Raw genomic sequence first — 14,286 nt, forward strand, 5'->3', positions numbered from 1 at the left:
AGAGTAGTAAAAATCCCATAATTGCTCAATTAATTTAATGCATAATTCCTCTTACTGTGATTCCCTCAGTCTATGACTTTGTTTCTCATCTGTTCTTGAATATTTTCAGATTGTGTCCTTGTGTGTTGCTTTTTGAGATATTTTGTCTCACTTCTCATTGTGAGACTATTTAAATAATTTCTCTATTCTACAGGTTTTGTCAGGCCTGGATGTAGGTAGTGAATTTAAAATACATATTGTAGAAATTTTGTTTTCACATAGGGCTTGGAGACCTTTTTGAATTAATATCAGATATTAATATTTAATAAATTAATATCAGATATAATTTTTTATGATAATCTAAAACATTTAAGCACAACAACAAAAAAACATCACCATTTTTTGAACTGTTACCAGCATTTATTTAAATGCAACTTCTTGAGGACTTCTCAGTTGATCCATAAAGTACATTCTCTATAACATGTGAGCAAAAATCGACCTATAATTTGTTACTTATAAGTTTACATATGTTTAGTCTGACACATTTTTATTTAAAATAAACATATGCCTACTCAAAATATTCAAAGAATACAACATTATACAATACCTCAAGCAAATACATGTCGGTTAATACCGCAGTAAAATCCAAAGACTGAACCTTAAGACAGTACTACTTGGATACACCGTAATTCAGCTGTATATCTGCTTAAGTTTTAATAGTTAATAGTTTTCATTGCCTTCCATTTGAATAAGATACATTAAATAGCCAGCAGGTGGCATAGTTTGATCCAAACATGACGATCCTTGACCAAACACATTAGGCCAGTAGGGGGCATCTCAGATTGCACTTCTTAAAATCTACATCAGCTCATGTGCTGTACACACACGTATATTTTGTTCTTTATTTGTCTTTTCGAACAAGTGAGTTGTCAGTGGCTGCTGAGTATGAGTAAGAATACTAAAGTAGTTTTGGGGAACTGTGAGCTTCGGGTGCAAGAAAGACAGGGAACATCAGAACTTTGGCCTGCATGAAGGACAAGTCAGGAAGTTCAGAAATCATTCTGCCAGCTTCTCCGCTCAGCTCTTCTTGGGCTGAAGGCTTCCTGATCAACAACGGAAACACAAATAAACAGATTTAAACACGAATAGCTGGTTTCTGCAAGTGGTTTTGTATTAGGCTTAATAAAACACACAAAAATGTACAGCATCTGAACAGTTTTTGCTGACAGACCTGGCGGAAATGCTCGTGCTCCCTGCTGCGGACATCAGGCGGTTCAGAGTGTCTTCTGTCTGACTGGTTTTATTGTCGATTTCCAGTTTGCTTATGATTAATTCATACAGCTCACGGTCGACACCTTCAGACGCGGATATGCGCAGCAAACACATGAAAGGGGACAAAAGCTTCAAGAGAATTGCAGGAGCATAAATCAACAATGTTTACGGAAAATTTCACCAACGTCTGTGTGCTGACCTGGAGGAGGACTGCTGGCTCGGCTGCTGCCACTGGATCTGCTCTCATCCTCAGACCCAAAATAATCAAGGTTGAATGAGGAACAGACTGATATCAATAGAAGAAATTGAATGGAAATGAGAACTGAGGCTTTGTTTCAGTCTCTAATTAACCTCACTATTTGGTTTTTAAAGCTTCCTCTAAAATGCACTTTATTATTTTTATCAAAAAAAGAGCAACTTAAAGGGGATGCAGTTTCTCCCTATCTGTGTTTGTAAAGAACTATGTTATCTTCATAAAAAACACACAAAAATTAAATAAAAAAAAACATACAAAAATAAATCTCAACTTTGCATTCAAACCACAGAGCAAAGTTGTACAATTTTAATAGTCGTGAAAGGTATGAGGAGAAGACCAAACAGGGAGGATCAACTGATTTATTTCAGTATTTACAAGGATTTTCCCCAACAGTCTGTTATGCAGTGAATGTCTCAATTTGAGCAATAAAACTGAATAAGAAAAAAAAAAAGATAAAAATAACAGTCTAAGGGAGGGGAAAAAAAACACTGCTGGCACAAGTTACAATTCATCAATAAAAATTTCTGCCGTATTTTTGAAGCAGAAACAATTTTTATCGGTAATGAAAAACAACAAATATGATTAGAATGATTGTATTACAAGCCTCTAAATGAGGAGTTCAGCTTGTGAGACAAGTTAAGGTGCTTAAATAATAAAGAAAACGATCAAAATCAGTAGAAAGTTACAGCTGGATTGAGGATGCAGGTTTTAAAGCTTTATTTACATTTGTTGCAATGAGGTTTGATTTATTTTTGAATAAAAGTTGTTTGTTTTTTTTTAAAACATACTGCCCTCTATAGGTTAGAGGAAATTTTTTTTTTTTTTTTTTGGGGGGGGGACATTTAAAATTCTCCATTTTAATAAAGAATGCTAGCATTTCAGAAAATGTGGATGTTAATATTTCAAAAATGATGAGTGAGATGAGCTCATATGAATCAGTGTTTATATCGTTTTCATTTGAGGAGGAATAACATGCTGATCAGGTGAGTTTCTGAAGGTAATATAGGTGTATTTACATTAGTTAGCTTCCCTGTGCATGTTAGCAAACATTCAGTTTAGTTATGCTGGTAGTTAATATTTTAAGTACTGCAGCACAGGCACATTTCATTTACAGTGCAAACACTCTGAAGATTTTTACATTTAGTAATGCTGACACCACAAACTAGCGTTTGTGATGGATGTCATATGAAAAGTCAACACAAGGAAGTGCAGAAGGAAAACGAGACAATATTCAAAATTGTCTTTGAGAAAAAAACAAATGTGTGAAAATTTGCTGGAGCTAGAGATATTTTGCAATGGATATTTTAATGTATTTTTCATAAACTTTACTTAAAAATATGCAACAATTATGTCCAGTTTCATGACAATTTTCGAATTTTTTTTTTTACCCCAAAAAAGTTTAACAAATAAAATTTTAGCAGATTTAATAAAATATTCCTGAGCAAAGATGAGCTGATGACCTGAGCTGATGTGTGTGTATTGTTTATATTTTATCAGTAAAGCTTTTCCGAAGCTCAGGGAACCATCAAGGCCTTCTGAGGCAAAAATAAAAAATAATATGGAAATGTTTTTTTTTTTTTTTTTCCTTTTTTTGAAGTAGAAACCTTTTTACGTCAAATAAAAGGTGACAACCAAATTATATTGACACCTTTGCAGGAAAAAACAACTGAGTTTTGGAGCAGGTATAAGTTAGCAGGTGCACTGCAAAAACACAAAATCTTACCAAGTAATTTTTGTGTAGCTTCTAACCCAAATATTTTAGAACACTTGAAATAAGGCAAAGCTAACTTACAAGTAACTTTTCAGCAAGAAATAGGAGCTTTTGTTGAGTCAGTAATTCCTTAATATTGTTGGGAAAAGTACTAGTTCTACTGGCAGATTATTTCACTTACAACATGGGGAAAATGTCTTGTTATAAATGAAATAATCTGCCAATGGAACCAGTATATTTGATAAATATTAAGGAATTATTGACTTAAAACAAGCTCGTATGTTTTGCTGAAAAGTTACTTGGAAGTTCGTTTTGTACTATTTCAAGTGTACTAAAATATCTGCACTAGAAGCTACACAAAATTACTTGGTAAGATTTTGTGTCTTTGCAGTGTGCATGCACTGAATATGAATATATTCATCTTTTCCTCATCACAATGGGACTGATAAATACTGAGATAAACGCTCCAAAAGGTCACAGGAGGTAAAGGAAACAACAGAAGTAGAAGATTTTCTTCTTATACTTGCTTTGTTATCAACATAATTTCAGCGCTAACCAGCTGAGTGAAGAAAGAGGAAAAAAAATACAAAAAAATCAAAAAAACGACAGAAGCAGAGCATGCTCTGGAGGAAGTGAGACACTTTTTGGCTTTATAGCAGCAGCCATCGGGCGTGGCTGGCAGACTACTAGGGGTGAGGGGCTCGGCAAGGGGACGTACCCTCCTGGGAGCTGCGAAGGCCTCTACAGCTCCCGTCCAGCTGGTTCGAAGGAAGCTCCTGCTCAGACAAACGGATATCAGTGTTTCGGCTTTAATGCGTTTATTGTCGTGTTGAGTTAGCAAACGCCACCTGCGCTGAACAAGTCGAGGGTTTCTGCTTTTCCGGGGGCCCTGAGGTTGCCGCGACGGCCGTGTGTCCTGGAGAGCACACAGCCGGCGAAGGGTCTTTGGTGGGGTCCAGCATTCCCTGATGAAATATTAAGAGACTTGGTTACATTTTAAAAAGTGTGGTGAACATATTAAATTAATCACACTGTAGCGCTGTGATTAATCACTATGCTTAACTTTGTAAGCTTGAAACATAAATACGCAACGCAACGCCGCTTCTTCTACCGCACTCCGACCAATTAGGATGAAAGGTATCGTCACGGTACTCATGCATGCAAGTAGTAGAAAACTCCTTCAGGGGACAACTGACAGATAAGATATATTTTATTTGCTAGTTCTTGGGTGGCTCCCACCCCTTTCTAATGCCGCCTTGGGCAGCAACTCATATGAAAAACTGTATGCACATAACCCCCCCCCCAACCCCCCCAAAAAATAGAATGTTTTATTGTCTAAAATGAAGATTCTCAGTTTTATAGGTTTTCATATTCAGGGAGGTTTAAATGAAGTCATTGGTTTTATCCAAATTTGCCAATGAGCATACCAGTTTGACTCTCCTCGCTCAACTTTTTTTGTGAGTTTGCGTTGTTGACCGCAGTACAAGACCGTGTAACACGCTGCTGTGAACCAGGTAACCCTCAGCGGGACAGAGGCTTTTAGGTATAAATGGGTAATTCGATTAATCGGCACTAGGTAATATTAGCGTGTTGAATTTAGCAACAACACAAAAATTAGTGCGAACCAAGTTTATCATTATGAAACATTAAAAGTCTGAGGGCTCACCAGGGAAGAGGCATACGCTGGCACAGTCACCGCCTGCTTCTTCGTGCCAATAAAAACCTTTCAGGGGACAAAAACACAACACAATCCCTCACATATGCTGGCTCAGGTTGTTAGGACTCAGTTAAATAAAATGTAATGAACTTACAATGTTCCTAGTGTCCACACCAAGGCACCTGAGCAGTGTTGTGTTACTGTGAGAACCTCCCCACTTAAACTGGAGACCAAGTGAGCAGTGCATGTCCTCAGGTGGGCTGAACATCAGCTGCTGAATCCTGGGAGGAGTAGGGAGAGGAACACAAAAAACAGCAGAAAATGGTTACTTTTGTATCTTAGACAATCTGACTGGATACATACCCAGCTCACGACTGGCAAGTCCAGATCCAATGTGTGCTTAACCACAGAGACTGCAAATCTAAACAATACAAAGGTATAATGAGGCTTCATGCCAAATCAAGAAAAATAATTAGATTTTTTTAAAGGTGTGTCATCATCAGAGGCTATCGGGTTACTTTGGTAAGCATTTCAAAACAGGTTTGGAGAATCAAAACTTTGCAAATGACATGCAAATGTCTATCCTGAAGACCAGATTTGAGAAGCAAATCTGATCCAAACAGCCCTATAAGGTATAATGCTTTATACTAATTGGTATCTCTATGGGCAATCAAACTTGCATTTTGACGGTTCTGGCACCAGACATCATAGTTGCCCCCAAAAATTATGGATAATATTATTTTTGCCACATTCTGCTTTCCCCATGCATGCCATGCAGAAAACACACAGATGGACTGTATTTACTAATTGAGTGACTTGTGAAGGCAAGTAGTTGCACTAGATTTTATTTATTGTTGTAAAAGGGTACTGAATATAAATCAATTCTAATTTAGTTTGTGACATTTTTATGTTACCGATAAAAAAAAAAAAGAAAAAAAAAAAAAGACGGAATTTTGCATTTGGCATGACAGAATATGAAAATGTTCCATGGGTATAACTACAACCCAAACCATTTCTATAGAAATATAACATAAAATGTGAAATTAAGCAGAAAAAATAAATAAATACAAATATTTTTAAAAATTGACCTTCAAATAAATTAAAATATTCTTTTACTACAATACTGCAAAGGGTATCTGCAGGTTCAGCAGGTCAAATTTAAGACTTTGAAAGAGCTTTTTAATGTCACCTTGAACGAATTTTAAGACCAAAAAAACTATTACTATGAGGAATGGCATAACAATGAAGCATAGCACAAACTGTGAACCCGGGTTTGTGTCCATAATAGAGGCAAAAAGCTAGCTAGTTTGCAAAAGTAGATGAGAAGCTTTTACCAGAATCCAAAAAACTACTTCAGTCCTCCCACAACAAACCTGATTCATGTACTTAACATTAAAAGGTAACTTATATAAGAATTCAAGACATTTTAAGGCCTTAATTTTAGACACACAAATTTAAGACCTTTTAAGGAATGCTACTATATGGACACCCTGAATAATTTTGCAGATTTGTAACCCATTCAGAAATTTCATTATAGTCATGAATGTGTTTTCTAACTCTATAGTCTGGACACAGCAGCTGAGTTATTTGTAGTCACCTCAGAGAACGGCTGAGTTCTGGGCTCTTCTCCTCCGTCTCTGGAGGCTGCTGGATATGAAGTAAAGCACTGAGGTTGGACAGGTCCTCCTCACCTTCCACAGCAGGGACACAGACCTCTGGGAAGCTGGACTGGAGGAGCCGCTGGACATGATAGGACAGGGAATTCTGAACAATTAGAACAAAAAGAAAAAAGAAAAAGTGCTGATGAATGGTAACAAAGCCGAGATTCTTTTTCAAAGATCAGTTCTCTACCTGACAGCTATTCATTCTTGTTACTCCATCTTGTCCATCGACCAGCTCACTGCGCTGTGTCGACGATCTTCCCTCTGTCGGTCCGCTCTGGTTTGTGAAGTCCGCCCACGTTGGTCCCTCTTCATCGTCCTGCGTGGGCGCCAAGCAGAAATCGGCAAAGCTGTCACTGGGTGGTAGGGTTCCCAGACTCTCTACTCCCGTGTCAGCTGTCTCAGCGGGTTCCCTGTGACGCAAGGCATTAGCATTGGTGAAGTATGTATGTTTCTCTGGGCAGGAGGTAGCCGAGGTTTCCTGAGTGGCATCACAGTGAGGCGCATTGATCTTCAACTCAGATGGGCCGAGGTTCTTCACAGTGCTGCTGACAACAGCGTCAGAATATCCACAGTCTTCCACCTCATCATCAGTCTGGTCCCAAGCAGACTGGCCATGCTGAGATGTAAGGGATGAAACATTTGGTTCCTCTGACGACCAATCGTCATGACAGGACACCCTGTCGGAAGCAGGCTCTGGAGTTTTCCCAACAACGTTTTGCCTTTCCTCAGCTGATCCCAAAAAAGCATTTCCTTCGTCTCCCTGAGGCTGACTGTGGACCTGAGGTGGTTGCACAAGTGCTGCATCTCTTTTCTCACAGTGTTCACCCTCAACGCAGATACCTCCATTTGCCTTGCAGGCGTGCTGGGATCTAGGCTCAGACTCCATGACAACCTCCTGCCCGGAAACACGTTCGCGTTCATCCACTTTGCTATCCCACTGCTCCGTGAAGCCACAGCACCAGGGGTGTCCTGCCTGCTCTGTGAACATTGCGAAATCAGCAAACCCTGTGTCCTCCACAGAAGAGCTCTGGGCTCCGGACTGTAGGTCTTCTCCAGCCTGTCCATTCGAGTAGTGCAAAGATTCAGGATTGCGGTTCCCAGTTTCCACAGATGGAGTGCGTTGCATTTGTTCAACCAGGTGACCATCCAACTGATGAGTTGCTGACTCTGTGAAGTCGGCATGACCGAGCGGGGAGCAAACGCCCGCTATAGAGAAATTCCCAAACTCATCCTCCTCTGACCCCACCCCGTCATCACCGTCATCATCCAGCGGAGGGGGGGAGTAAGAAGGTGGGGGCATCACGTCAGGCTCCATAAGTTTGTCTAGCAGGACCCAAAGGCCTCATGCATCTGACAGGACAGGTGATGAAAACAAAAAAAGTAGAGTCACAATCCTTTAAGAGTCTTTTTTTATTACATTCAGCTTGTGTTAAAGCTTTAGTTATAAACCTATTTAGTGATGAAATAACTCTTGCTTAACAACAGTGTCTTGAAGTTTTGTTCAGGATGCTCAACAAAGCATCCTGAAGTCTTGTTTCTGAAACTGAAACAAAAAAATCTGTATTTTCTCTTCTTTCTTATGCACTTCTTGTTACTGTGCACTATTTTATTTTATATTTGTATCATGTTCGAATAAAATTTCATTTCATTTCATTTCATTTCATTTCAATTTTGTGACTTCAGAAACTTCCTGACATCACAAGAAAATTCTTCTTGTGGTTTCAGAAAGCAGGACCCCCAAGATTGTTAATGTAGCCCTTTTTAATTGGGTTTTATCACTTTTTAATAACCAAAACAAACAAAACCCGCACTGAGAAGCTGTAACACTACAAAATCCATAGTAAGCATGCTTTATATGTGACAAAAGTGTTTTAAATAGGGCTCATACAGTTTAAAACTCAAAAATTAGTTTTCACAAATGTTCAGCACCACACTTTGGAGACAAAAACAATACAAATAAACTACACAGTTTCTATTCACTAGTATATAATATAATTTATAATATACTCAAGATAAATGATATCATTTGACATTCTACAGCAGGGCAAGGTAAACTAAAATCTAATAAAATTTTATGCCTCACAAAAAATGACTTTGGTAATTCTAACTGCCCTAACACCAGAAATTTAGTCTGATTTAACTTACGGTAAAATTGGTCAGATGTCTTTTCATTATGTGTATAAAAATATCTGGTGTCAAGAGTAAATGATGCTTTCCAAATTTAGGTTTTTAATCAAACGTTTCTCCATGACATCCTCCCACCCCGCACTTTATTACAAAACTGTGCAGTCTGAATGCAAAGCACTTTAAAAACTTTGAAAACACCTAGCTGAAATTCAAGCATTTGAGGATTTCTAGCATTCATTCGATGACATTTTAAAGCATAAAAATAATATGGAATGCTTTTTTTTTTTTTACATATGATTAAGAGCTCTTTTCAAATAAGTTGAAACACTGTAAAATATGAAACACAAACACACAGAACTAATAAACTTCAAATAAAAAAAACAAACACTTTGTGACAAAACTTGAGCACAAAGATGGAATGATCCGATTTGGACTGATGCTCGGTCAGTGGTTTAACAAAGGAGCTGGACCATGTGGGATGGGTAACAGAGGGCATAATGGTAGAGCAATGGTGTTATCAAGAAGTTGCTGAAGCATCTGACAGTCAGCTAAAGTAGCGAGTGAAGGTGGGCAGACACAGAACATTCTAGATACATTAGATAACAGAGAGTTGACAGCAAGAGATGTCAGATGTCACTGTGGACTGGTACTGGAACCAAAGAACCACACAGGCCATAAACGTTTCTGTTGCCCAAAACACAACACAAGAAAATCACACTTTGCATTAAATTCAAGACAACTATGTCAAGTCAGAATTACTGAACCCTTTCTGATGCCGTTTATCATCCTGACCAATGTAAAGAAAACAGACCCTTGGACTTGGTGTCGTTTCGTGTTCTGCATCACCATGTGCCATCATCGGCAGCATCTACACCAGCACTCAGAAAGACAACCCAGTGATACTTCTGACATTACGGTGTGCGGAGCCATAGGGTATGACTACAGGTCACTTCTGCTAGCGACTGGGGGCCAACCCGACAGCCTGCCATATGCAATTTACACCCATGTGTCTGAATATCATACCTACAACTTCTTGGGACAACAAACTGGTAGAGTATGCACCTATGGGTTGTCTGTGTTGTGTTTAACCAGTTAGGTTGGCATTAGAACATGATTAGTCCAGCATGGGGTAGAAAACAGCTCCTAACAGACACATCAGAGTGTTTGTGATTTCAATAGTAACCTCAGGACAGGAAACAGGGCCAACCGGACATAAACTAATCATCTTGCTTACTGTTGATGGTTGATATATACTTTGCAAAGAAGCTCAAGCTCAGTCAGATTGACTGGGAAGGCTCTGCAAATATAAAATTTTAAGTCTTGCTACTGATTTTGAGTCTATTTAGCTCCAGACTGACACAAGTATTTGCTTTGATTATTCCAGTATATCTCTGGCTGTATGTTTACGGTCTATTCACTGGATTTCTTCATTGGGATTGCAGTAAAGTCAATGAGACCACGCAAGGGATGTTGCTACATACTCATGCAGGAGTAGTCAATGCTGCAAGTCAAAGTCTCAATGCAATCTGCTGGGTTTCCTTAGTTAGAAACTTTACAAACTACTTTGACTAATCAATTGATAATACAATTGGAATGCATGTAATATTTAAATTAATGCTTCTTTTTTTTGCAAAGTGCCTTGATTTGATATTTGTTGTGAACTAGCCCTATGTAAATAAAATAAAATGAACTGAATTGAATTTTATTTAGTGGCATCAGGGTAATGGGGGCTAAATACATATTCACATTCCAACGTACTCAGACTATATGCAAAGACTCTAATAATACGATACTGTTATCAAGAAGTTGGATAATACTATTATAAAATATAATTTATCTGTAAAGCAGTTTCTTTATGAGAAATATTTACAGTCATGTACAACAAATTAGAATTTACATCCCATTGAATCTCGTTTGTCATATTAAAATACTTTTTGAAAATAAGAACATTTTCATAATACATAATACAATAAACAGATTATTGTATAATAAGCGAGTACTAACCATACTGTTCATGAAGCCAACGTTTCTGTTTTTAAAATAGGACTTTTTAAATTATTAACATAAAACACCAAACCAATAAGAAAAAGTCACTTACAGATGACTAATTTTAAATGCCATCTGTAAGTGGAAAATCGTCTGATATTCAAATTTTTTGAATGAGTCTGCATAAATTCATATGAAGTAAACACGCAGACTGATTTTTGTTGTTGTTGAGACTCTGCTGATAGTTAATATTTTGCGGAAGTTGTCTTTCTGAGTTTCCCTAAAAGTCAGTTTTACATTTATGTGTAACGTTCATGTCTTTAGTTCAGTCGCTGAGGCGTTTGTGGAAAAAAAAGAGAGAGGCCAGTAAACCGATACACAGGAAAGATAATCCGCCTCACAGTTCAGCAGCAGCTCCGCGGTAATGGATTAACGGCTTTATTATACCGTCCTTTAATTTAAACACACGTTAGCGACTGTCTGTTTCACCATTTGAATGGCATTCTACGTCCCTCGTTGTTGTTTTAATGTCTTGGGTTAGCGCAGCTCTTCGGGTTTGTTGTCAGAAAAGAGAAAACAACCACTGCGGTTCCTACCTTGTCCTTTTCCCCCAGTCTTCATGCTGAACAGAGCAGACAGGTGACAAAAACAGACAAATGTGAAGACATATAAACATGAACTGAAAACTAACACGATAAAGTAAAAACAGAGAAGTGGCAAGTCAGTGTAATCTGACACTGACAATTAGTTTTGTTTTAAACAGAAAGCTGACCCCATTAGCTCATTATTTTTGTTCCCATCGCAGCAGATTAGCTAGCTTTACCACCAGTAACCGGTTTCTGTTGTAACTTATCAGCCGCCATGTTATAAAACCTTATCTCTCTACAAGCGACTAAAAGTTAGTAAATTTTAGTCGGTACAGCTTTTTAGTTTACCAGCAACAATTAATTTTGCTTGCCTGTCAGAACCGCAACCCTGTTCCTCCATCATCTCTCAGCATTATTCTGTATGGGAATGAGGTGGAAACTGGAAGGCAGGACAGAGAAAGAGGTCTCACTCCTCACCATATGTCTGTACATCTTTGCTGACACAGAAATTGAGCAATAAAAACATATAGGATTGGAATTGTCGGTTATAGATCCCTAATTAAAAACATGCGCAGTACATGGGGCAAAGAAATTGCCTCTATTTCTTTCCAAAAGAAATAGAGGCAATTTTGTAGAGTACTGCAATTTGGCAAACCTAGCATCGTGCTACCGCTTTAAAATAGACAATCTATGATGACGTCCAGGTTGCCTGGGTGAAATACTACCTCCTGCTGGCCAAATTTGGTAAGACAATTTTATTTGTATAGCACATTTAAGTGCTTTATATGTTTATAATGAAGATAAAATAATAAGAAAGCAACAACAACAACAAAAAAACATTACAGTGGAGTAATGATGACATGTTGAAAGACAGGGTACAGTTTATGATGTTCCATTTGTTATTCATTAAACAAATGCAGGTTTTTAGCATTGAATTAAAGGAACTCGGTGTTTCATCATTTTTGCAGTTTCCACCTATTTGGAACAAAATTCCATAAAAACTGAATAACCCCATGTCTAATCAGTGTGATCCTGCTCGCTCTGTTGGATTAAAATATTATAATTTTAAGAATATTTAGAAAGGAAAAAAATATTATTTTTTTAAATTAGAAATTGTCAAAGTGAAATAAAGAGGTTAAACTGTTTTTAGCTATGCTATGTAGAAAAAGACACTGCATTACTTGTGCAAGACATTTTGTACGTGTAATTTCAAAAATAAATTTAATTTTGTTTTCTTCAATTTATTTATATATCACGTTTCCAACATCACAGGCTGAAAAAAAACGTTCATTTCCAGAATCTCAACTCAAATCTACAGGGTAGCTTATACAATTGTCAATATAACCAACGACACAGCAGATTTTTTGTGTTCATCATTCTCAGTTTAATTACAGAGTTAAAACAACATGAAGTAAAAGGACCTAAAACACACCAGGCTTCTGTATATAATCCTATACACCATTTTTTTTGTGTGTGGAAAAAAAATCATTTGCATTCACAATTCTAAACAACGTCTCTAGACATTATGAAGAGCGAAACAGCAGATTAAGAGAAAACCTGCATAAGCGCGTGCGATTTTCTCGCTTCGTGGATCTTCATGTGCACGTTCAGGTCTGAAATCGTGTGAAACTTTTTGCCACACCGGAAGCAGCGAAACGCCCTCTCCCCGGTGATGTCTGTCGTGTATGAGGTCTGTCTGGAGCATATCTTCAGGTGATACGAGTGCGCCACCATTTTGCCGCAGGTGTCGCAGAAGTACGGCTTCTCGCCCGTGTGCTTCCTCATGTGAACCCTGAGGTTGGAGGTCTGGGTGAAGGTCTTCTCGCAGAAGGGGCACCTGTGCGGCTTCTCGCCCGTGTGGACCCTCATGTGCAAAGCCAGGCTGTCCCTGCGGGCGAACTCCTTGTGGCACTCGAAGCATTTGAAGGCCTTGTGTCCGGCGTGGGCCTCCTCCATGTGCCTGATCAGGTCGCAGTCTCTGATGAAGGACACGCCGCACATACGGCAGGACTTCTTATCCAGGATTTGTTCCTGCTGCAGAAAGGAAGCGTCGCTGTGACTTTGGCCGAAGTAAGCCAAATCTGAGCCGGGATTCTCATTCCACTCGTTGTGCACGTCGTCGCTGTTCAGAGTCACGGTGATGGAGCTGACGCTTGGTAACAGCTCGGGGTCGCTGCGAGGGGTCGTCTGCGACTCGTAAGGAAAAACTTTTACGTCCTCTGAGGAATCAGTATCCGGGTCAGGGCTGATGCAGACATCCAGCTGCTCCTCTTTAACCTTCTGACACGCCTGACTTTCCTTCTGTTGCTCAACTGGAAGCTGAATTTGATTCTCTGGCACTGATTGGAGACAAAATACACACGATAAATGTTAAACTTCAGAGAAGAAATGTTGCCGAAAGAGTTTTGTGTATTTATTGGCAATTAAAGGTTAGTAAATGTTCACAAAGTTCTTGTGAAGCAACAGAAATCGACAGATGGATTTACCTCTAGCTGCACTACATACATCACAGTTACTTAGCAATAGCTAAGTAACGAAGGCGTCGCTACCAACCTCCTTTGAACAATGACACTCGGGGCTGTAAGACGGTCAGCTGCTCGATCTGCTGCTTCAGCTGGATGATTTCTCTCTTGGAGCGGACCACCTCTTCCTGATACTCCGTTATTGTCCTCTCAACGAGCCCGAAGATTTCCTCTGCAGCCGCTGTTAGCCGCTCGCTGACCAGCAGCCTGAGCTGCTGCATCCCCGACATGACAGAACCACCCGGGGGGAAAAACACAGCCAGCAAACAAGAAGGATGCGGCCGGACTCTCAAACAAAGAAACAATCACTGCAGTCCAAAAGCATAGCCATAATCTAATTAAATGACAGCACCGTGACTTGTTTACCCTCCCGCCCCCCCCGCTCGCCTATAAAAGTAAAATATATCCACAGCGCCCCCTGTAGTTTAGGAGTACTTAAACAGTTTGAAACGAGCTTAATCCATTTCAAAATGTAAAACTTATATGTGATCTATTTTTAGGGGAACATTTTTTTACAGAAATATA

At 38.9% G+C, this 14,286-nt stretch overlaps 2 protein-coding genes across 5 annotated transcripts; both read right to left on the bottom strand.

The window, feature by feature from the left end:
• Positions 1-375: 375 nt before the first annotated feature.
• Positions 376-11,699, bottom strand: aftphb (aftiphilin b). Of its 4 annotated transcripts, XM_007572917.2 has the most exons (11): positions 11,611-11,690; positions 11,249-11,274; positions 6,727-7,889; positions 6,473-6,639; positions 5,030-5,156; positions 4,885-4,941; positions 4,067-4,183; positions 3,937-3,994; positions 1,451-1,537; positions 1,211-1,334; positions 376-1,082 (listed from the first exon to the last, which is right to left on the bottom strand). In XM_007572917.2, exons 3-11 carry the CDS (start codon positions 7,852-7,854, stop codon positions 938-940), a joined length of 2,010 nt encoding a protein of 669 aa, XP_007572979.1. In that variant the 5' UTR covers positions 7,855-7,889; positions 11,249-11,274; positions 11,611-11,690; the 3' UTR covers positions 376-937. The 4 variants fall into 4 exon arrangements, with proteins under 4 accessions (XP_007572979.1, XP_016516601.1, XP_007572980.1 ...); XM_016661115.1 differs by lacking the exon at positions 11,249-11,274 and having other exon boundaries at positions 11,611-11,699; XM_007572918.2 differs by having other exon boundaries at positions 6,473-6,615; positions 11,249-11,698.
• A 900-nt stretch (positions 11,700-12,599) lies between these two features.
• On the bottom strand, positions 12,600-14,162 carry LOC103152455 (zinc finger protein 260-like). The gene is made up of 2 exons (XM_007572920.2): positions 13,793-14,162; positions 12,600-13,578 (listed from the first exon to the last, which is right to left on the bottom strand). The coding sequence occupies exons 1-2, from the start codon at positions 13,989-13,991 to the stop codon at positions 12,785-12,787; spliced, it is 993 nt and encodes a 330-aa protein (XP_007572982.1). The 5' UTR covers positions 13,992-14,162; the 3' UTR covers positions 12,600-12,784.
• Positions 14,163-14,286: the final 124 nt, after the last annotated feature.

This window comes from Poecilia formosa, unplaced genomic scaffold (genome assembly GCF_000485575.1).
Source record: "Poecilia formosa unplaced genomic scaffold, Poecilia_formosa-5.1.2 Scaffold311, whole genome shotgun sequence".
Classification (NCBI taxonomy): Eukaryota; Metazoa; Chordata; class Actinopteri; order Cyprinodontiformes; family Poeciliidae; genus Poecilia; species Poecilia formosa.